At 52.2% G+C, this 22,287-nt stretch overlaps 1 protein-coding gene across 1 annotated transcript in view; it reads left to right on the forward strand.

Moving 5' to 3' along the window:
- The window catches only part of LOC128898177 (olfactory receptor 14J1-like), a gene marked incomplete at its 5' end in the record, with an annotated part of 35,237 nt that extends 15,144 nt beyond the window's left edge, over window positions 1–20,093 (forward strand). Inside the window, one exon of the mRNA XM_054170269.1 lies at window positions 19,848–20,093. Coding sequence (XP_054026244.1) covers window positions 19,848–20,093 — 246 coding nt within the window. The remainder of the gene's footprint in view (window positions 1–19,847) is intronic.
- Between the last annotated feature and the right edge of the window lie 2,194 nt (window positions 20,094–22,287).

The following is a 22,287-nucleotide window of genomic DNA, read 5'->3' on the forward strand; positions in this document are numbered from 1 at the left end:
ATGGGTTTGCCCTCTTTCTCCTCTTCATCCTCCTCCTCCTTCTCATCATTTTTCTCCTATTCTATATCATCCTCCACTTCTGCCACATCATCCCCTTTGTCCTCCTCATAATTACTTTCATCCTTCTCCTCCTAATTCTCATATACTTCATCCTTGCTCTCCTTATCACCCTGTGCTCTTGGGCAAATACTTGGGGACCAAGTGACTGAACAGTAAGGACAGTGTGCAACATTGTGTGCTGAGCAGATGGTTCCAGAGGCCTTGGATTGCTGAGGGAACTTTCTCAGCCTTGGCTTTGCTTTGCTTCCAAAGAGCAACAATTCTTCTGTGACTGTGTGCAGGCCAGCTGAGACTAGCCCAGCAGAGGGAGGGAGAAGAAGGAGCCCTGGGGGTTTTGCATGCACCCTCAGGTGGGGATGGGATCTTTGTCACTGCGCTTTGGGTTTTCTGTAACGTTCACTGCTTTCTATTTAAACTTTCATCACTTTTGCAATCCGTTTCTCTGAGTCGTTATTTCTGCCTGTGGTGGGGAGGGGATCTGCCTCAACCCATTACACCATCTAAATCTGAGCTTTGTGAAGTGCACTTTGAAATCTGGAAGTAAACCACAAAGACACAAACAGCTCCTCAGGGCACTTGGGGATCATTCCATGAGCCTCAGGTACTGAGAGAAGAGTGAAGAAACTGCAAGAAGTAAGAAGCAAAACACAAAGTACCTTGAAGCACTGATTGGCCCCACTGAGGCTTAGTACTGCCAAAGCCTCCCCAGGGACTCATTAGAGCAGCTCAGGAGAGGCTGTGATTGCAGCAGACAAAAGCAAAGTGCAGGAGAGCAAACTCTGGCTCTGGTATCTGGAGCACAAAGGCCAAGGCCTGAGCACAGCCCCTGGGCAGGCAGATCCTGTACCTCATGTGTGGGTCAAGGCTCTGCAGGTGCAGTGGGGGTGGGCTGTGGGTTTCATAGCAGCATAGCATGGCCTAGGTTGGAAGGGACCTCAGAGCTCCTCTGCTCCAACCTCCCTGCCATAGGCAAGGATGCCTCTCCTATAGACTCAGCTGCTCAAGGCCTCATCCAGACTGGCTGAACACCCTCAGGAGAGGGCATCCTACCTGGGCAACCTATTCCAGAGTCCCACAACCCTCATACTGCAGAACTTCTTCCTAAGGCCCAGTCTAAACCTCCTTCTCCTCACCTTCAAACCTTTCCCTGCTGTCCTGTCACCAGACACCCTCATGAAAAGTCCCTCTCCAGCCTTCCTTTAGGATCCCTGTAGGGTTTGTGATGCTGAGTGGAGGACAAGGGCCTGACAGTCCCCAGCCTTCCTGGGGCTGTGGAAAGAGACAGTGAGGCCCTCCCAGTGCCTTAGGATAACATCTCCTCACAGGCCTTGGGGGCAGAGAATTGCCAGAGTCAAGAGGACACAGCCTTGGCTTCTCTTCATCACTCCCACCACTGCCATTGCCCTTTGCCAGCTCTACCACAGCTTTGTCCTGCACTGTCTCACAGCTGCTTCTCCTGCTCTGCAGGCTGCAGACACTCATCTCACTTCCCCACCTTGGCCTTTCCATGCCTTCACTGACACCTGCCCACACTCACACTCTGCTCCTTGGGACACAAAGAGAAGGGCTGATCCCAGACTCCTTCTGGAGAACTTCTCAGGCCACAGCACTGCCCTTTGAGAGAGGTTTCTTGCTCCTCATGGCCAGTCTGCACCTGCCAGGCTGCACCATCTGGCAGCGTTCCTCTCTCCTGATGTCTCCTACCTCACAAGGAGCTCCCAAGGCTGCTGGCCTTGCAGTTTCTTGGCTAGGCAGCACCAAGCCCTGTGGCTGCTGCTGTCCCATCAGGTACTCAGGCAGCAGAGACACAGCAGCCAAACCATCAGCCTCTTTCTGCAGTCAGCCCAGGCCCTTTGGCAGAGGGCATCTGACAGATCACTGTGCCCATCTGCCAGCCATGAGCCCAGGGCTGCCCTATCAGCTCCTGCAGACACAACTGACCTCACAGTCCCTTTGCCAGCTGTGTTCCTGCTGTTGGCCAATCCTCTCAGGAGGCAGAAGTGGCCTCACCTCCCCCTCCCAGTCCTTGGATTCCTACTGAATGGTGAGTTCCTGAGACACAAATGAGCACAGGATTGTACACTCAGCCATCAGCCTCCTTGTGGCCAGAGCCTGAGCAGATCAAAGTTTCACCAGATCCATCTGGGAGATTGCCTACCCAGGGTTTGAGTGGAGAAGCTGATGGCTCTGTCCTGCTGCATTTGTGGAGGAGACTCCTGCACATCCTCTTGTCCAATGATCCTGCTCAGGGCAGGGTTAAGCAGGTGAGGTCCCTCAAGGGCTCTGCCCAGTTTGGCTTCATCTCCAGAGGAGCTGCAAAGGCCCTGGCTCAGATGGCACAGGGAGTTCATGAAGACATTCCACACTGCTGGCCCAAGGGCTTGCCCTGAGAGATGCCACTGGGAAGTGTCTGCCAGGAGGACTTTACCCTGGTGACATTTGGGCTTCATTCACCACCCAGCCACCACCTCACCCATTTCTGCACTCCAGCTCTCAGCACTCTGGCTCTGAAGAGACTATGAAGGACCATGGCAAAGCCCTGGCTAAGGTCCAGGCACAAAACATCCCCTTCTTGCCCCTACCCATATGGGTTCAGCAATACCTCTCTTGTCCTGCAAGGGCCTGAAAATGGCTGCAGAGGTGTTTGAGCCTTCACCTTCCCAGGGACTGTGCTGAGGGTGACCAGCCTGCAATGTTCCCCACCCTCCCTTTTGGTGTTCTTGAAGAGGCCTTTTCCAAGGAGCCCAGAACCTCTGGGATGGCTCTGTGCACATCTCAGGGCACAGTCCAGCAAGGGTGATGTGAGCAGACAGGAGCCTGCCCAAGCCATCTGAGATGAATCTCCCTGGGCCAGTAGGGTTTGTTCTGGAGTGACACACAGCAATGTCCCAGCTCTGTCAGGTGTCCACATCTGAGCTGGCCTCACAGACCCTAATGGACTGTGGGATGTTCAGAGACAGTCTTTTCCCATCACTCACAGGCCCTGCCCTGCAGCAGTCAGAGAGTCTCCCTGGCCTCCTGCTGCCCCTGCCAGAGGCTGGGAGGCTCCTCATACCTCCAGTGCCTTGGCACCCCCAGCAATAGCTGATGGTGTTTGCTCACTCAGGTTCACCTCACCTCATCTGCTGCCATCTCATCTACACAATGCAAACAGGCCCTGCTGACCTCCTGAGACCATGTCCTCCTCTGGAGGGACAAAGAGTCTATCCTAGCTGAGGTGTGAGGCTGCTGCTGGAAGCAGTGGTTGTGAAGGCTAGTCTGGGATGACCGCCCTGGGACAGCTTCCCCAGGGTGTCCAGTGAACACAGACACAGTCCAGACCCTTCTCTGCTGATCCTTCAGGTCACTTGCAGGAGGCCTGGCTCTGTGAGGACACTGCTGTGTGCCCCAGCCCTGCACACTCACTTTAGCTGTTCCCTGCTGTTTGCATCTGTTGGGCATGCTCTTGAAGGAAACTTTGGAAGACCTAAGGCTTCAGACGCTGCCCCAAGCAGATCACCTGTCTGTGTGGAACTGCTCTTTTGGAGGCCATCTGAGCCAAAGAAGTTCCCATGGACTGTGCCTGCCTGTGGTCATGGAACTGCCACACAGCAGGATGGTGTCCAAGCTGCCAGACCACTCAGGCCTTGCCCCAACACAGGGGCTCAGCAGGAGAGTGTGGAAGTAGAAAGCGAACAGCTGTGGTGGTTCGAGCCTTAACTGGGAATTAAGAGCTCAGCTGGGGGCAAGGCTGAGAATCTCTCCCCCACTCCTCCCTCCTCCCTCCCAACAGAGAGGGGAGAAAAGGAAGGAGCAAATCCACCAAACAATAATTTGGTGTTCGCTTGGAAGTACAGAGATAAAGAGTTGTCTTTAAACAACATATATATATATATATATATATAACACAAGATAGATAGATAGATAGATAACAATAACAGGAAAGGTTCACAAGGGCAAGGAACAAAGATGGGTGGGAGTGGGACCAAAAAAAGAGAATAATACAAACCCAGTCTCTCTCTGAAGAGGCATGGAGGCAGCAGGGAGAAGGATCAGATCCGACCACACGGCAGAGGAGCAGGAGGGCAGCTGCAGTAGCTCTCATCCAGCAGAGGCAGGAGCCAAAACGGAGAGCTAACAGCTGCAATGTCCTGCTTTTTATGCCCTAGCTGGGCGGGGAGAGGGGAGTGGAACAGACTCAGCTTCCCAGGGGGGGTGAAGTACCTGCAAGCCCTCCACCCTGCTTTGTTTTTTTTGTTCCCAGAATGGGCATTAACCCACCACAACAGCCCTGGAAAAATAAGTGTGGGCAGAGCAGTCTCAGAGGAGTCCTGGCTTTGGAGCACAGGGCATGAACGGTGCTCTGGATTCCCCTGGGGTTCACAGGGCACAGAGCAGTGGAAGTGGCGACTCCTCTTCTCTCCCGCAGCAGCAGGGTCACACAGGCATGCAGCTAAATGCTGCTCCTGCCCTGTGCAGCTCCTCAGTCTGCAGCTTCAGGCTGGGGCAGACATTTGCACTGTTGGACTCAGCTATGTCCCTTCCCTGGCAACTGGGCAGATCTCACCCTCGGGGCTCCAGTTCTCCTGAAGGCACATGGGGCACTTGGTCTCTTTGTTGTCCTATGACCACCACATCTCCATCTGTAAAGACCTTGGAGAGTGCCCAGAGATCTCCCAAGATGTGCTTGGGAGGCCTCAGGCACATGACCAGTAGATAGAAGCTGAAGGCCATGGGCTCTATGGTGTGAAGAATGAGGACAGGAGCAGAGTAGCCTGAGAGTGTTTGGGGAGTGCTTTGAGACATGGAGAAGCTTTGCTGCACAGTGACAAAGTGCAAGAGAAAGAAACAAAGCCACAAAGTGCAGCTGGGGAGGTCCAGACTGGAAATGAGGAGAAAGAAATGTCACTGCAAGACATCCCCCAGCAGCAGCCTGGAGCACTCCAAGGCTTGGAGTTTCAAGGAACACCCAGGGGGGATGAAGAGAGAGCAACAAAGAAAGGTGCCAGCAAGGTGGGGCAGCTGGGTGGGTGACTACAGCCTGCAGGGAAAGAGGCTCAGCTGATGCAGCAGCAGAGGACAGCCTGAGGGGCAGATGACAGAGGGCTGTGCAAGAGCTGAAAGGCTCCTGGCAGAGCCAAGCTCTTCCTGCCTTTGGTTCTGGCTGTGGTCTGTGCCACTGATGTCTCTGAGGAGACAACTCCTCATTGCAGCCCTGGGGCCTCATTGCCTCCTTGTCCATCCTCAGGAGCCTGGGAGGGGTTTTGCTATAGTCCTGCCCTTGGCATTGGTCCTCTCCACATCTCACTGCTCCAGAAAGAGCCCTGAGGGGTGAGTGAGGGACAGGATCTGCCTGTCCAGGAGCCAGGGGTCAGGGCTTGACCCTTTGCATTGATGATACACCTCCAGGTTTGCTCAGCATCAGAGACATCTTCCTCTGCTTGTCCTGACCTCTCAGCACTGCCTCCAGTTCTCTGCTCCAACCACAGCCTGCAGACACTTTCCCAGCAGTGTCCTCACTGGGACCCATCAACAAGAGAAGAAACTTCAGAGTTTGAAAGTGACTTCAACTTCTGGAGAGGTTTCATCATCTTCCTCTCAGTCTCTGATGTTTACCTGGCACCAAAGCCACCGGAGGGTCATTAAAATGTCCTTGGGTTGGTCCTCTGCTGCTCAGCTAGGCTGTGCTCCGTGGCTGGGGGGAGCTGCTGGCAAGCAGGCAGCAATGAAAAGTGATAGCTGTGCCCAGGAGCAGCTCCTCTGCTCTGCACAGCAGGGCTGAGGGCACTGCCAGAGGATCTCAGCAAGATGAGGAAGGCTTAGAGAGCTTCAGGGTGTCCAGGAGGGTGACTGAGAGCTGACAGGAGGAGAAGTCACTGCAGTCACTGACATGGTGAGTCTGTGGGGGCAGGGCAGTGCAGGTGCAGCTCCTGGAGGCATCTCCTAAAGCTGTCAGAGCCACAGCTGGTGGGGGCTGGAAGGAAATCTTCCTGTCCAGAGGCTCTTTTCAGGCTTTTCTGGAGAGCTGTGGAGGCCTGGGGTGCAGGCAGGGGTGGTCAGGGCTGTCCTTCCAAGCAGGGTCCCTGCAGCCCAGGGGCTGTGTGCTGGGGCAGGGACTCTGCTGCCTGCCAGACTGAGCTCTCAGCCTGCCCAGGGAGCTCCACACAGTGCTGCGGGGAGAAGCTGTGAGTGGCAGGAGACAGCCCTGGCATAGCAGGGCAGGGCAGGGTCCTTCTGCTGTGGGGAGGGAGCTGCACTGGCCAGAGCTGCTCACAGTTCTAGCTCATGCCTAAGCATTTCTGAGGAGGCTTTGCAAGAAGAGCATCAAGGCAGCATTTTGCTGGAAGGGAAGGAGTCTTGGCTTTGAATGTTGGTCTCCCTTTTACACTGGTTGGGCAGTGTGAGACTAGAGTTTATTTCCCTACTCTGCAGAAGACTCTGAGACCAAAGTTCTCATTAGCCTTTGTCTAGGCTGCTCCTGAGCCCCTGCACACCCAGAGCTGCCCTGGGCAGTGTCCTGCCACTGGGAGAGGTCTGCAGGGCAGAGCTGAGCACACAGCAGGTGGGACGTTTGGAAGGGACAAGGAGGAGAGCTGGGCACAGACAAAGCAAGTCCTGGCAGGGACAGTTGCAAGTAGCAGAGACTTGGACAGAGGGAGAGTGGGATCTGGTATCAGAGATGCCCTGGCAAAGGGGATCAGGGACATCTGTGCCGTTCTCTGCACTGCAGACACATTTCCCAATGCAACCTTTTGCTCTCCTCTTCTATCCAGCAGAGGCAGTGCCCTCAAAGCTATGGGCTCCAGGTCAGGAGTCACAACCTTGGTGGCTGACATTCATCCTAAGGCTCCTGGAGTGTGCACACAAAAGGAAGACCAAAGCTCTTCAGTTCCATGCTGTGAGCCACAGAGAGCAGAGCTGGGGAAGGAGAAGGCTTCACCCCCAGCCCCTCTGCCTTTCTCTATTCCCTTCACTGTCTTTGGAGCACTGCAGAGCTGTTCCCTGGTTCTCCATGGATCCACAGGACTCTTGCTCTGTGGCATTGCTGTTGGGATGTGGTCACTTTGTGTTCTGACACTGACACTAGTACTACTGCCCCAGAGGTTGCTTCATGGCAATTCTTTGTCCAAGCTGCACTGGAAGCTGTGCTGAACATCACACAGGTTGGGTGTGGTGGGGAATGAGCTGATCCATTCCTCCTGCAGCTCAGGCGGAAGGTGTTCTATGAGCACTGCAATCTTTGTTCTCAGAGAGAAGTGTTCCCTAACTTGTCACTGCCTTTCCCTCCTTGGACAGGTCTCCATGGCCAGAGGCAGAAGATGTCCAACAGCAGCTCCATCACCCACTTCCTTCTCCTGCCATTCCCAGGCACAAGGCAGCTGCAGCTCCTGCACTTCTGCCTCTTCCTGGCCATCTACCTGGTTGCCCTGCTGGGCAACGGCCTCATCATCACCACCATAGCCTGGGACCACCACCTCCACACCCCCATGTATTTCTTCCTCCTCAACCTTGCCCTCCTTGACCTGGGTACCATCTCCACCACTGTGTCAAAATCAGTGGTCAATTCCCTGTGGGATACCAGGGACATCTATGCAGGATGTGTTCTCCAGTTTTTATTTTTCACATTCCTAATCACAGCAGAGTTTTCTCTCCTCACCACCATGTCATACGATCGCTACGTTGCCATCTGCAGCCCCTGCACTATGAGACCCTCCTGGGCAGCAGAGTTTGTGTCTACCTGGCAGCAGCTGCCTGGGGCTGTGGCTTTCTCTATGCTCTGCTGCACACAGCCAATACATTTTCCCTGCCCCTCTGCCAGGGCAATGCTCTGGACCATTTCTTCTGTGAAGTCCCCCAGATCCTCAAGCTCTCCTGCTCCACATCCTACCTCAGGGAACTTTGGCTTCTTGTGGCCAGTGTCTGTTTAGTATTTGTCTGTTTTGTGTTGATTGTGGTGTCCTATGTGCAGATCTTCAGGGCAGTGCTGAGGATCCCCTCTCGGCAGGGATGCCACAAAGCCTTTGCCACCTGCCTCCCTCACCTGGCTGTGGTCTCCCTGTTCATCAGCACCGCCTTCTTTGCCTACCTGAAGCCCTCCTCCATCTCCTCTCCATTCCTGAACCTGGTGGTGTCAGTTCTGTACTCAGTGGTGCCTCCAGCAGTGAACCCTCTCATCTACAGCCTGAGGAACCAGGAGCTCAAGGCTGCCTTGAGCCAACTGATCCCTGGATGCCTTCAGAAGCAATAAACTCTTTGTCTTCTCCTGCAGAGCAGTTCCGATGTCACTCAGTGCAGGCCCAGCCTGGCTGCTCAATTTTTCCTGTGTGTGGTGGATTTTTACTTTTGGCAATGTTGTCATCAGCTTTCTATTTCACTCTCTGCTTTGCTTTTCTGACTGAGGATTTATGTTGGGGGAACTGTGCTCCTTGTGTGGTGAATCAAAATAAAGAACCTTTCAGTAACATTTTTTTTCCTGAGGTCCTTCCTCCAAGAATTTTCTGGAGCTTCAGGGACATCTCCTCTGTGCTGAGGTGGAGAGGAAATGAGTCCCAACACAGCTGCACTGCCAGGGAGCAGCAGTACTTGCTGGACCCCTGGTCCTTGTCCAAACTGCTCCTCATTCCACTACAAACTGATCTTCTGCCTCTCTCCCATACCAACTCTGTCCATCACAGGACAAATTTCATACCCTACCTCCTCCCACTGCAGTGTGGCCACCTCACAGTGCAAACTGGAGACCCTGATCCCATCCCACTAGAGGCTGGGCCCCATCTCAGTCCTGGCATGGTCCCTTTAAGCCCTCCACATACAAACCTGGCCTTGTCCCAAAATAAACTGATCCTCCTGATGTCATCCCAGCACAGCTTGAGAGACAGCCCACAACAAACTGGTAACCCTGTTTCTGTCCCAGTATCAACTGAATCTCACCCAGTGCCAAGAGGATATTTTGAACCCACTCCCAGTACAGGCTGTGTCCCTTCCCAGTAAAAACTACATAATCTGAACTGCTCCCCGTACAGCTGTGGCCTCCTCCCAGAACAAACTGGATCACCTTGCCCTCTCCCACTACTGCCTCTGTCCCATCCTAGTGCAAAATGCATCTCCAGACCTCCTGCTGGGACTGACTGCATCCATTGCAGTACAAGCTGCACACCTTATTGCCCTCCCAGTACTGTCTGAGCCCTGTGCCTATCCAAACAGAGACCCTTTAACACTCCCAAGTGCACATTAGGCCTTGTCCCAAAATAGGCTGGATTCCTTTGTCCCCTCCCAGTATAGGTCTGGCAATGTTTATTGTAAATTCACTCCCTTGGTTCCCTCTCTAACTACAGACCAGACCCCAGTCCAGTACAATTGGGATCCCCTGGCTCCATTCCAGTGCAGTCTGGCCCTTATCCCATTACAATCTTGATGCCTTTAACCCCCTGCCAGTACAGACCTAGCCCAGTCTCAGTGCAAATGGGATCTCCTGAACTGCCCCCACCCCTGCAGAGATGTGGTCTTGTCCCATCAGTAACAGGATCATTTGAATATCTCCCAGTACAGTCTGAGGCCCATCCCAGTACAAATCACATCCCTGACTCCGTCCCAGTGCAGGCTGGGCCCCATCTGGAACAGGCTGCCCAGGGCGGCTGTGGAGTCTCCTTCTCTGGAGATATTCAAGGCCCACCTGGATGTGTTCCTCTGTGATCTGCTCTAGGTGACCCTGCTCTGGCAGGGGGGTTGGACTGGATGACCTTTTGAGGTCCCTTCCAGCCCCTAACATTCTGTGATTCTGTGGTTGCCCTCCCTGTACAAACTGAATCTCTTTAATGTCTCCCCTTCCCAGTAAAGACTGGGTAAGACCTAGGATAAATTGAAACCCCTGGTCCCTTCCCAGAACAGACATAGCCTCATCCCAGCACACACTGGATCATCTTATTCCAGCCCAGGACACATTGGGTCCTGCTGCAGTACAAACTACATTTTCTGGTTCCCTCCCACTACCTACTGCATCCCTCCATGTTTAAAGTACTCTGATTTAATCTCAGCACAGACTGGACACCATCTGTGATGGGTTATGCCCATCCTGATAGCAGGGAAGGGGGAGGGCTTGTGACAGTCTTGCTTGTCTCAGAGGGGAGGTTCCCCCCGGGCAAACTGAGTTTGTTCCACTCCCCCTCCCTGTCCAGCAAGCCTATGAAAAGGAAGACACTGCAGCCATTTGCTCTCTTTTGCTTCTGCCTTGCCAGGATGAGAGAACTGCTGTTGGCTTCCTGCTTCCCTGCCATGTGGTCAGGCCTGGTCTTTCTCCCTGCTGCATCCACATTTCTCCAAAGGACTGTTGGTTTTGTATATTTCCCTATCCATCCTTGTTCCTTACCCTTGTGAGCCCTTCCTGTTGTTGTTTACATATATATATATTGTTTAAATAAAATTTTACTTCTCTACTTCCAAACCAACTCCAAATTATTTCTCTATAGATTTACCTCCTCCCTTTTTGCTTATCCCCCTTTCTTTCTTTGTTTTTCCCCTTCCCTTATCCCTACCTATTCTTTCCCCTTCCCTTTTTCTCATGATCAGGAAAGAGGAAGGGGGAACAGGGGAGGGATTCCCAGCCTTGCCCCCATCTGAGCTCTTCAATTCCAGTTAAGGCTCAAACCACCACAGTAGTTTTAGTGGTCCAACGTGGAGCTTGGAAATTAAAATTCTCTTTGGAAACCAATACTTTGTCTGAAAGAAAAGGATTGGAAGTAAGGATGTCAATTTTGAGGAATCTGATGGTCCAAGCTTTTGCATGGGTGTTTGGCTGGAGCTTTTGGACCAATATCTACAAATTAATAACTTACCACATGGTGTGGTTAATGACAGAGATGCTGCTCAACTGGATAAAAACTTTGCCAATGAAGTTGGGCATGGACCTCCTGAATGTTTTGAATTTCACTGGCAGTGGTAACTTCCCTAGCACAGGAAATTTTTCTGAAGCAAGCTACAAAACCAATGGTGTAGATAAAAATGTCTGTGGTGGAAAATTGCCTTACATTGCAATATGCTCCATATGCTTAAATGTAATCCTTATAGGGGCATTTGCTGTGACCGTGTTGGGTGGGGGACAAGCTAACCCATTTAAGAGCTGTTTGGAGGGTGATAACACACTCCTTTGCACTCTTTAATGACTGGGGGCATGTCTGCTGTGGGCATTGTGAGCACTTTGTAAACACAAAGAGGGAGGGGTCGGGTTGTGGTGAGTGTGCCAGCTCTCAGCCTGAGCCCCAGGCACAAGGGTTTGCCTCACCACCAGCAGTTCCACACTTAAACCTTGATGCTCCTCCCAATGCAGTTCCTCTAGCACCTGTCACCACATGCAGAAAAAGGAGGCAAAAATCATCTCCAAGAAGGGATGGTGAGAAAGGCACATCAACAGGGCCTAGCACCTCACAGAACCCAGCAGTGGATGAGGAGAACTAAGAACAAGAAACAACTGTAACATCTCTGCCCAGAAAGGAATTAAGGCAAACTTGTCTGGATTATACAAGGAAAGAGGGTGAGCCAATACTAAGCTGGGCCCAGACATGCTGGGACAAGGGGGTGGACACAATGGACCTGGATAAGAGGGAGGAGAAGCTTTTAGGCTCCCTGACTCATGATGCTGGTCTGGACAAAGAGTTAGCCAAACCTGATGGTATACACACTCTCTGGGCCCGGATCCTCAATGCCATCGAGAGCCGGTACCGCTCAAGGGATGACCTGCCCTGGGCCCCAGTTAGATGGACAGCTATGGAACAGGGCATTGGGTAGCTGAGACAGTTGGCTGTGCTGGAAATAATTTATGAGGGTGGCCAGCTCCCCTCAGACCCAGATGAGGTGCCCAGGAGACGGCCCTTGGTAAAGAAACTCACCCAGGGTGCCCCTCACAAACATGCTCCCACATTAGGAGGGATACTCCTGACTGGACAGGATGGAAGTGCTAAAGCTGTCTGTGAGTTTGCCAATGATGTAAGGGAATATGAGGACAGTATCAATCAGAAACCCCTGATCTCAGCCATAGAAACTATGGCTAAAGACATTGTCAAAGAGATCAAGACCTCCGTGTCTGAACTGAAAAAGGGGAGCGATGCCTCCTTTGCCTCTTCTCCTTCAGAATGGGGCCAGGTTTCAGCAATCAGGAACAGGCGACCTTCCCCCAGGAGATCACCCCAAGCCAATCGGAGCATGTCAAGGGGGTCTCTGTGGAGGATCCTCTGGGACCATGGAGAGGACATGGACACCTGGCATGGCCAACCAGCCTCTGCCCTCTGGAACAGAGTGCGGGAACTGCAAGGTGGTCACACTGGGGATAACTCATCCAGGAGAAGGGCTGCCCCAGTTTCCTGGTGTCGTAGTTTGGGCTGGGTGCCCTCTGCTACAGGGGTGTTTCCTGTGTCCAGAAGTCCATCCCAGTGGGTGGACTCAGGAAATTAGGTATTTCTACCATAATCCCTTGCACCACTATAAATTTTGCGGTGGGGTCTGGCACTTCCTCTTTCCTTCCCTCTCCGAGACTTGGTAACTGGGGGAGAGATCTCCCGGCCATGGGCCTGATTAGGCCCAAGGCCACAGGGGGATGGGCAGTCTCAGGCCTGGCCAGCTGAGACTAGCCCAGCAGAGGGAGGGGGAAGAAGGAGCCCTGGGGGTTTTGGATGCACCCTCAGGTGGGGATGGGATCTTTCTTTGTCACTGCGCTTTGGGTTTTCTGTAACATTCACTGCTTTCTATTTAAACTTTCATCACTTTTGCAAACCGTTTGTCTGAGTCGTTATTTCTGCCTGTGGTGGGGAGGGGGTCTGCCCCAACCCATTACACCTGGGAGGGTCCATCTCGCTCAAGAGACCCTTCCCCTAGGAACACAGGACCCTGTGACAAGTGTGGACATCACATCCAGCATTAGAGGTGCCCTACCTCCAACCAGGTAGAGGCCAGGGACAACAGAGTGTCCTGGGATGTCTCTGTGAAATGGCCTGGCACTTCAGAAGCCCTGAAGTACCCAGCTCTGGTGGACACAGGGGCCCAATGCACCCTGATACTATCGAGCTACAAAGGGGCTGAGCCCATAAGCATTCAGGGAGTCACAGGGGGCTCACAAGACCTGACTGTACTGCAGGCTGAGAGAAGCCTGACCGGGAATGAATGGGGAAAGCACAACCTAGTGACTGGTCCAGATGCACCTTGCATTCTTGGCAGTGACTTTCTGTAGGAGGGATGCTTCAAGGAGCCTGGGGGGCACAAGTGGGCATTTGTGGTGGCAGCTGTAGAGACTGCAGGCAAAGAACAGCTGTCCACCATGCCTGAGCTGTCGGATGAGCCCTCCGTAGTGGGCAGCCATAAGAGGCAGGATTTGAAGTTCCCTCTTGCCTTTCACATAATACATTGCAGGCGATCCAGGACCAACAGAGACAAGGCAGCTGCAGCTCCTGCACTTCTGCCTCTTCCTGGCCATCTACCTGGCTGCCCTGCTGGGCAATGGCCTCATCATCACCACCATAGCCTGGGACCACCACCTCCACACCCCCATGTATTTCTTCCTCCTCAACCTTGCCCTCCTTGACCTGGGTACCATCTCCACCACTGTGTCAAAATCAGTGGTCAATTCCCTGTGGGATACCAGGGACATCTATGCAGGATGTGTTCTCCAGTTTTTATTTTTCACATTCCTAATCACAGCAGAGTTTTCTCTCCTCACCACCATGTCATACGATCGCTACGTTGCCATCTGCAGCCCCTGCACTATGAGACCCTCCTGGGCAGCAGAGTTTGTGTCTACCTGGCAGCAGCTGCCTGGGGCTGTGGCTTTCTCTATGCTCTGCTGCACACAGCCAATACATTTTCCCTGCCCCTCTGCCAGGGCAATGCTCTGGACCAGTTCTTCTGCGAAGTCCCCCAGATCCTCAAGCTCTCCTGCTCCACATCCTACTTCAGGGACATTTGGTTTACTGTCATTGGTGTCTCCTTAACATTTGTCTGGTTTTATGTTCATGGTGGTGTCCTATGTGCAGATCTTCAGGGCAGTGCTGAGGATCCCCTCTCAGCAGGGACGCCACAAAGCCTTTGCCACCTGCCACCCTCACCTGGCTGTGGCCTCTCTGTTTGTCAGCACTGGCTTCTTTTCCTACCTGAAGCCCTCCTCCATCTCCTCCCCATCCCTGGACCTGGTGGTGTCAGTTCCATACTCAGTGGTGCCTCCAGCAATGAACCCTCTCATCTACAGCCTGAGGAACCAGGAGCTCAAGGCTGCCTTGAGCCAACTGATCCCTGGATGCCTTCAGAAGCAATAAACTCTTTGTCTTCTCCTGCACAGCACTTCTGATGTCACTCAGTGCAGGCCCAGCTTGGCTGCTGGAGTTCTGGCAGCTGCTGGGGCTGTTGCCCTTGGGAGAAAGTTGTTGCCACACAAATGTCTTTCTTCAGACCATTTCTGGGTCAGTCTTGTCCTGTCTGCTGTGACCCAGAGGCTTCAGACATGAGGAGCTGTGCTCCCTGGGTGTTCAACACGATAAAGGACCCTGCAGGAGTTGCTTCCCTGAGTTCCTTCCTCCAAGGCTTTTGTGGAGCTGCAGGGCAGTGCCTGTGTGCAGAGATGGAGGGGCAGAGTCCCAGTACAGCAGCAGTGCCAGGGAGCCCCACAGCTTGGGCTGTCCTCAGCTGCTGTCTTTTCCCTTCCACCCTCTCCTGCTGAGCCTCTGTGCTGGGGCAAGGCCTGAGTGCTCTGGCAGCTTGGGCAATGTGCTGCTGTGTGGCAGTGCTGGGACTGCAAGCAGGGAGAGTCCAGGGCTGCTCGTGGGACAGAGCTGTGCTCCAGAGCAGCACTGCCATCAGAACAGGAGGTCTCCTCATTCCTTTATAACCCAACCCCTAATGCCTTCATACATCAACCCCCTCCCATTACTGACTGCAGTTACTGAGATTCCAAACTGGATACCCTGACCCCCCTCCAGTATAGACTCAGTCCAAACATGGTTCCTGTAACCCCTCCCAGTACAGATGTGGCCTCATCCCAGTACAAAGTGGATCCTACTGTCCCCTAGCACTGCAGCCTGGGTCCCATCCCTGCACTGAATCTATGTCCTGGCTCCCTTCCCACTACTGAATACATCCAACCCAGTACAAACTGCACAACCTCATGCCCTACCAATGCACTCTGGACCCTGTTCTAATACAAGCTGCATTCCCTGACCACATTCTAGGACATTCTGGTCCTTACACAGCACAATTTATGATCCTTTTAACCCCTCCCAGTACAGACCTTGTCACATCTCAGTACAAACTGCATCTCCTGAACCCCTCCCAGCTCAGATGTGGTCTTATCCCAGGAGAACCAGCATCACTTTCCATCTCCCATACAGTTTCCTGTGCCAGTACAAAGTGTATCCCTTGGACCCCTTCCCAGATCCAGCTGCACCCAGCACAGCACAAAGTGGATATCCTGATCCTGGTGCAGCTGTGGCCTGATCCTGGTCCAAATGGGATCCCATTGCCATCTCCCAGTGCACTCTGAGTATCATCCCAGGATAAATTGCATCTCCTGAAACCCTGATTCCATCCCAGGACAGACCAGGACTCATCCCTGGCTTGGATAAGCAATGTTCTGCTGGATACAGCCCTGGCTGGGTGACAGGGCCCAAAGAGTGGTGCTCAGTGGAGTTCAATCCAGCTGGTGGCAGACAGTCACAAGTGGTGTTCCTCAGGACTCAGTGTTGGGACCACTTCTGTTTAACATCTTTATTGATGACCTTGATGAAGACACAGAGTATGTCATCAGTGAGGCAGCAGATGACACCAAGTTGGGTGGCAGAGTTGATCTGCATGAGGGCAGGGAGGCTCTGCAGAGGTACTTGGATAGATTGGATCCGTCCGTGGCCAACGTTACCAAGAGGAGCTTCAAGAAGGCCAAGTGCCAGGTCCTGCACTTGGGGCACAACAACTCCAAGCAATGCTACAGAGGCAGTGTGGCTGGAGAGCTGTCTGGCAGAAAGGGACCTGGGGGTGCTGATGAAGAAGCAGCAGAATAGGAGGCAGCAGTGTGCCAAGGTGGCCGAGAAAGCCAAAGGCATCCTGGCTGGGATCAGAAATGTTGTGTCCAGCAGGAGCAGGGAGGTGACTGTCCCTGGGGACTCAGCTTTGGTGAGGCCACACTTTGAGTGCTGTGTCCAGTTTGGGGCACCTCCATCCAAGGAGCTGGGGAAGGGCCTGGAGAATAAATCTGATGAAGAACAACTGAAGGAGCTGGGGATGGTTAGTGTGAAAAAGAGGAGACTGAGGGGAGATGTCATAGCTCTCTACAAGTATCTGAAAGGAGGCTGTGGAGAGGCTGCTGCTGGTCTCTTGTCACAGGTCATCTTTCTGTGAAAGACTGAGAGCCCTGGGGCTGTTTAATCTAGAGAGGAGAAACCTGAGAGGGGATCTGATCAATGGCTATCAGTATCAGAAGGGGGTGTCAGATGAAGGTGCCAGGCTCTTGGCAGTGGTGCCCATTGATAGGACAAGGAGCCAGGGGTGCAAGATGGAACACAGGAGGTTCCACCTCACCATGAAGGGACTCTCCTGTGCTGTGAGGGTGCTGGAGCCCTGGTGCGGGCTGCCAGAGAGGTTGTGGAGTCTCCTTCTCTGGAGACTTTCAAACCTGCCTGGGTGCGTTGCTGTGTGACCTGCCCTGGGTGATCCTGCTCTGGCAGTGGGGTTTGACTGGAGGATCTCTGGAGGTCCTTTCCAACCCCTCATATTCTATGACTCTGTGATTTAAGCCCTCCCAGTTCAGAGTGGGCTCATCAGGACACCAGAACCACTGCTCAGCCCTGGCCTGATCCCCAGCCCTCAAAGGCATCTCTGAGCCTGCAGGCTTCCCCTGGACACTTCAGCCCCAAACCTCCTTCCTGTGTTCTGACCCCTCTTTTATATCCCCTCCTACCCATGAGTGACTCTGCTTGGCCCCTGGCATAGGGCAGGGGCTGGATGCTCCCAGAGGAGCCTCATGGCTTTGATGAGGAGCAGGAGGTGAGCTGTGTCTGAGCAGCTGGTGGACACAGGGAGGTGGCAATGCCATGGGCAGCTTAGCTGTGCTTCAGGTTCTCCTGTGCCTGCCAAGCTGAGAGGCAGCAGCAGGGAGGTGCCTTGGTTGTTGCTTTGGAGTTGAAGATTCTGCTCTGTCCCCAGGCAGAAAGGCCTCTGTCAGGGACCATTCCCAATGGCCTGGGCTGGAGCAGAGCCTGAGCAGAGTGAAGAAGGCCAAGTGCAGCTGGGCTGTGGGAGGAGTAATGTGGCCACCCAGACACAGAGGTTGTCCTCCCCTGCACTCAGCACTGCTGTGGCCGCATCTGGATTCTTAGTCTCTGGCTTTGAGACTTCTGCTCTGAGGGAGTTTTGAAGAGCCTGAGAAGCTTCAGAGGATATCTACAAGGACTGGGGTGGAGACCCTGAGGGGCTGGGGCTTCTCTAACCTGGGGAAGTCCAAGCCCAGGGCACTACAGATGTAGTGTGCACCTGGTTGAAATCTGGGGATGCTACAGCTTCTGGTGGTTGTGGGACAGGAAGACAACTTCCATACAGTGCAAATTTTAGGGTTCAGAGTGGAGGTGTCCTGGTTTGAGGCCAGGCAGATCCTCTCTTGCTCCTGAGAGTGTACAGGAGGTGAGGACAAAGAAAAGTCACTCAAAGGTGATCCTTGTGGTCCAAGAGGTCCTGGCTATGTGTTTCAAAAAATGGCCATGGAGAGTAGAGACAGAGCAGGGAGGGTACAGAAATGTCATGGTGAGAGCTGCTAGGAAAGCAAGATGGGTGTCAAAAGCATGAAGGGAAAGAGCTGCAGGCATGGGGCAGTGTAGCACCACCTGCAAGGGTGAAAGCTCAACAGCACTGAGGACTTTCTCCTCCTGTCTAAGGCAGTTGCCTCTGCACCAAGGCCAGGGAGAGGAAACTTTAGCTTGAGCCTCTCTGGATCTGACCTGCCCAGGCTCTGTGGTCAGGATTTGGCCTTTCTGCTGCAGAAACCAAATCCAGTGTGGGGGACAGTGGAGGACAACCTGTGGTGGGGATGGCAATGGGCACTGGCAAGGCTGGAAGTCATCAGGAGAACCCAAGGCTTTGCCTTCTTGGCTATGGCAATCATCCTCCACCAAGGGCTGTGAGAAGTCTTCCTAAGGCACCAGGGGGTCCTCAGTGCTTCCTTAAAACACCCCCCAGGAAGGCTGGGGACTGTCATCCCCTTGTCCTTCCCTCACATCACAAACCCCACAGCCCACAGCACCTGAGGAGCCCTGACCCATACATTGAGGGACAGGATCTGCCTGCCCAGGCACTGTGCTCAGGGTTTGGCCTTTCTGCTCCATAAACCAAACCCAGAGTTTGCTCTCCTGCACTTTGCCTTTGTCTGCCTGCAAATCATGGCCTCCACTGAGCTACTCTAAGGAGCCCTTGGGAGGCTTTGTTGGCAATGAGCCTCAGTGGGGCCAATCAGTGCTTTAAGGTACTTTGTGTTGTCCTTCTGACTTCTGAAGAAGTTTCTTCAGTCTTCTCTCAGTACCTGAGGTTCCTGCAATGAGTCCCAAGTGTCCTAAGGAGATGTTTGTGTCTCTGCACTCTTCTTCAGGATTTCAAAGTGCACCTCACAAAGCTCAATTTTGTAAGTCAAAGATAAAATATTTTACTCCATTTCAGTTCAGAGCAGAGATGATAATTCCCCAAGTGACACTGACCCAAGCTGTCTCAGCAGGAATCTGCACTTGCAGGAACATCTGTCCCTTCAGGTCTGACATTGAATGGACAACTTTGCTCCTTACCCTCCCCAACCTCCCCATTGCTGTCACTGCCCACCTTGGGCTTACAAGGTGATTCAGCAGAATGTGTTCTAATCCAAGAGCCTCTGAATGACAGAGTGGATAAGGACAGAGTGGACGAGTGACTGCAAGGGATCCTGAATTCAAATCTATTTCTGTGGCTGTGCCTGGAGAGAAGCACCAAGCACACAGACACAGGGACAGAGCTGGCTGGGTTCAGTGCAAGACAGAAACCTTTGACACCAGGGGCAGCGTCCCAGCTGCTGCTGGACACCATCCAAACAGGATTCCCACCAGCAGTGTTCTCCATCCCTCTTGATCACTTTTGAGGATTCAAACGGATTTCTTCAGTGTCATGGTGGACTGTGAGAAGTCTTTTGTCTGCTCCTCCTGGTTGTTGTAGCAAGCTGATGAAATCAGGGTGCTGGAGGAGATGTTGGGTTTGCAGTGAAATTCTGTCCAATGGGTGTAGGTTGTAGCTAACCATACAACACGAGAGCAAAGACACATCCTGCGGAGGAGTTATTGGTACAGAGAATTTCCAATTACAGCCAGTGGATTACAGAGACATTACACAGGACAGAAACTGAACTGATTGCTGTGGTGGTGTGTTGGAGAGTGGTTTGAGCAGGAAGGGGACATGGGTCCCAGGAAACACCTGTGCAAATTAAGCCTTGAAGAATTTTCTGTTATTAATATAGCAATGGAGTAGGAGTCGTGGAAAAGTTCTGATGCTTGGCATGCTGAAGTCAAGCTGCCCTTGAGAAGGAAGGCAAACAAGATAAGAAGTAGGTGAAGATCTGGGAAAAAGAGCAATTAGGAAATTTCACAGAGTAGTGGAAACAATGATGTAACCTTTTAGAAAGTAACCAATAGCATGTGTTAAATTAGAATAGAATTAACTCTGTATAAGGTAAGACTATAACTAATGAAGTGTGGAACAATAAAGTTGGATGATTATTATCACTCACACTGAGTGCTGTCGTCCCTGTCTCCATTCTTGTCAAATGGTGCCTTGAACAGGGACCCGATTCTGCGGGTACTCTGAGCCGTGTCGACGGGGACGACAGTGGAGACCGCACCCGGGAATTACGGGTGAGCCGACCGCGGAGGAAGGCTCGGGTGGGCCAGCCTTTGCGGGCCGATATTAGCAGACCTGGGAAAAGCGTCGGCAGGCAGAATCGGCGGGCCGATGGCAGCTTGGGTGGGCCAGTATCGGCGGACCTGAGGAAAAGGATTGGCGGGCTAGACTTGGCGGGCCGGTGGTAAACTTGGGCGGGCCGTCAGTGGCGGGCCTGAGGAAAGGAGCAGCGGACACCAGTGGGTAACGGATCGTGGCAGTGAAGTTCGCAACCGTCGGTGAATATGGAACCAGAGGCAGCACTCTCCTTATTGCAATGCTTATTAGAAAAGCGCAAGGCGCAGATATCGCCCAAAGTAATTCCTGGGCTTGTGGCCCATGAATCCGCTTTAGGGTATTCCCTAGCGGAGATAGTTATTTTGATGAAACTTGTTGGAGAGAATATGGAAACAACTTGTGGGACTTGGTGATAGATGGTGATAAAACTGCTATTAACATTACAAAAGCCGTGGAGAGAATGCATAAACTGTATTAAAAAATATAAGTTAGAACAGCGAATGGCTGCTGCAGTTACAGCGAATTTGTCAGAGCGAGATGCAGCGCCAGTTGTATCTGAATTACAGCCGGATGACGTGTTTGAAAATATTGCCCAGGGCCACCTCCGGCACAGCACACAATACCACTACGTGCCCTGCAAAACCTGAGTTTCCACCTCCACCCCCACCAACGGAATTCAGTGAGGCGCCTAATGACCTAGCCCCAGGTGCAGCCTGCTTGGCTAAGGGAGCGGGAGCTTTGGCTGAACTGAGCAACAACGCAGAATTGCAAACTGAGACAGTGAATCAGAGGGAGGCACCGTTATCTATTTCTCCGGATCAGCTAGAAAAGTTAGTGGAGCGTATGTGTCTAAAACTGATTTTAGAAAGTTCCCAGGGAAGAGAAATGCCATCAGAAGATAAAGGGGGTAAAATGGAGGAAAAAACGAGCTCGAAAGCAGCTGTGCGAATTAACTGGAAAGCAATTGCGCAGGAGGCTGTAAAAACTGGACGTTATGATGTGGCTGCTGAGTTGTCTGATGTACTGTGTTTTCCTGTAATGTATGATTATGATAATAATCAAGGCCACTACCAGGTTTTGGACTGGAAGATTTTGCAGCAATTGAGAGCAACGGTAGCTGAGAGTGGGCTACATAGCGAGCCTACCCGGCAAATGTTACAGTATATTTGGGGTAATGATTTGCTGATTCCAGAGGATATTAAGACACTGATGAGAATGATCTTGACTCCTTCTCAAATGATTATGTTTGATAAGTTTTTGGTGTCAATTTTGTCAACTCTCAGAGAATACACAACAGCAGCAGGGTGATCCTTTGGCTGGAGTCACAGCGCAACAATTAATGGGAACAGGACAATGGTTTGGTGCTGAACGGCAAGTTCGAAGTGATCCTGCGGTCTTTCAGGAGTCGATGGAGTGTGCTCAAAAGGCATTAAAAAAAGTACAAGCAGACCCTAAAATGCCACATTATATGTCCTTAAGACAAAAGCCAGAAGAGCCGTTTGCTGAGTTTGTAGATCGTGTATGTGAGGCAATGAGTAATTCGGATGTTCCTGACTATTTAAAGGGTTATATGTTAAAAAATGTAGCTTTTGAAGGAGCTAATGCAAAAACAAAGTCAGTATTGGCGAATTTACCACAGGGGGCCACAATTGAGGAGATGCTGGAAAGGGCAGCTAACATACCTGCTGGTCCGCAGGCTTTTCTCATAGATAGTATGCATAAATTGGCTGAACGATCACTGAAATTGGAAGAGGCTGCGGAGTCACAAACCCAAATATTGGCAGCCTTAGCTCCTTTAAAGGCTAATACAAGGGGACAACAAGGGGATGTTTCTCGAAGGAAAATAAGATGTTTTAAGTGTGGTAAAGAGCGTCATATTCGATCACAATGTAGAGTGAAATTTGTATGGTGTGATAATTGTAAGAATAATTTTCATTCCACCAATGCATGTCAAAACTCGGGAAACGGCCGGAGCAGCGCGAAGAGCCACCACGCCGGGACACAAGTGGCAGCTCCAGTGTATTACCAACAGGACGCAGGAACAATAACAGCACCTCAGCCTTGCAACCAGCAACCAGAGGGAGCATCGGCTTGGACGTGGCAACAGCAGTAGATGTCACCTTAATAGACAATCGGCCTATTAAAGTGGAAACAAATGTAAAGGGGCCTATATACATCACTGGTCAGCCTGTAGGAGCATTGTTGATGGGTCGATCATCTATGGGTGTTAAAGGGGTAATGATATTGCCAGGGGTAATTGATGCGGATTACAGTGGTGTTATTTGTGTTGTGATGTGGACTATGTATCCTCCAATTTTTGTACAG

Source organism: Dryobates pubescens, chromosome 19 (genome assembly GCF_014839835.1).
Source record: "Dryobates pubescens isolate bDryPub1 chromosome 19, bDryPub1.pri, whole genome shotgun sequence".
Classification (NCBI taxonomy): domain Eukaryota; kingdom Metazoa; phylum Chordata; class Aves; order Piciformes; family Picidae; genus Dryobates; species Dryobates pubescens.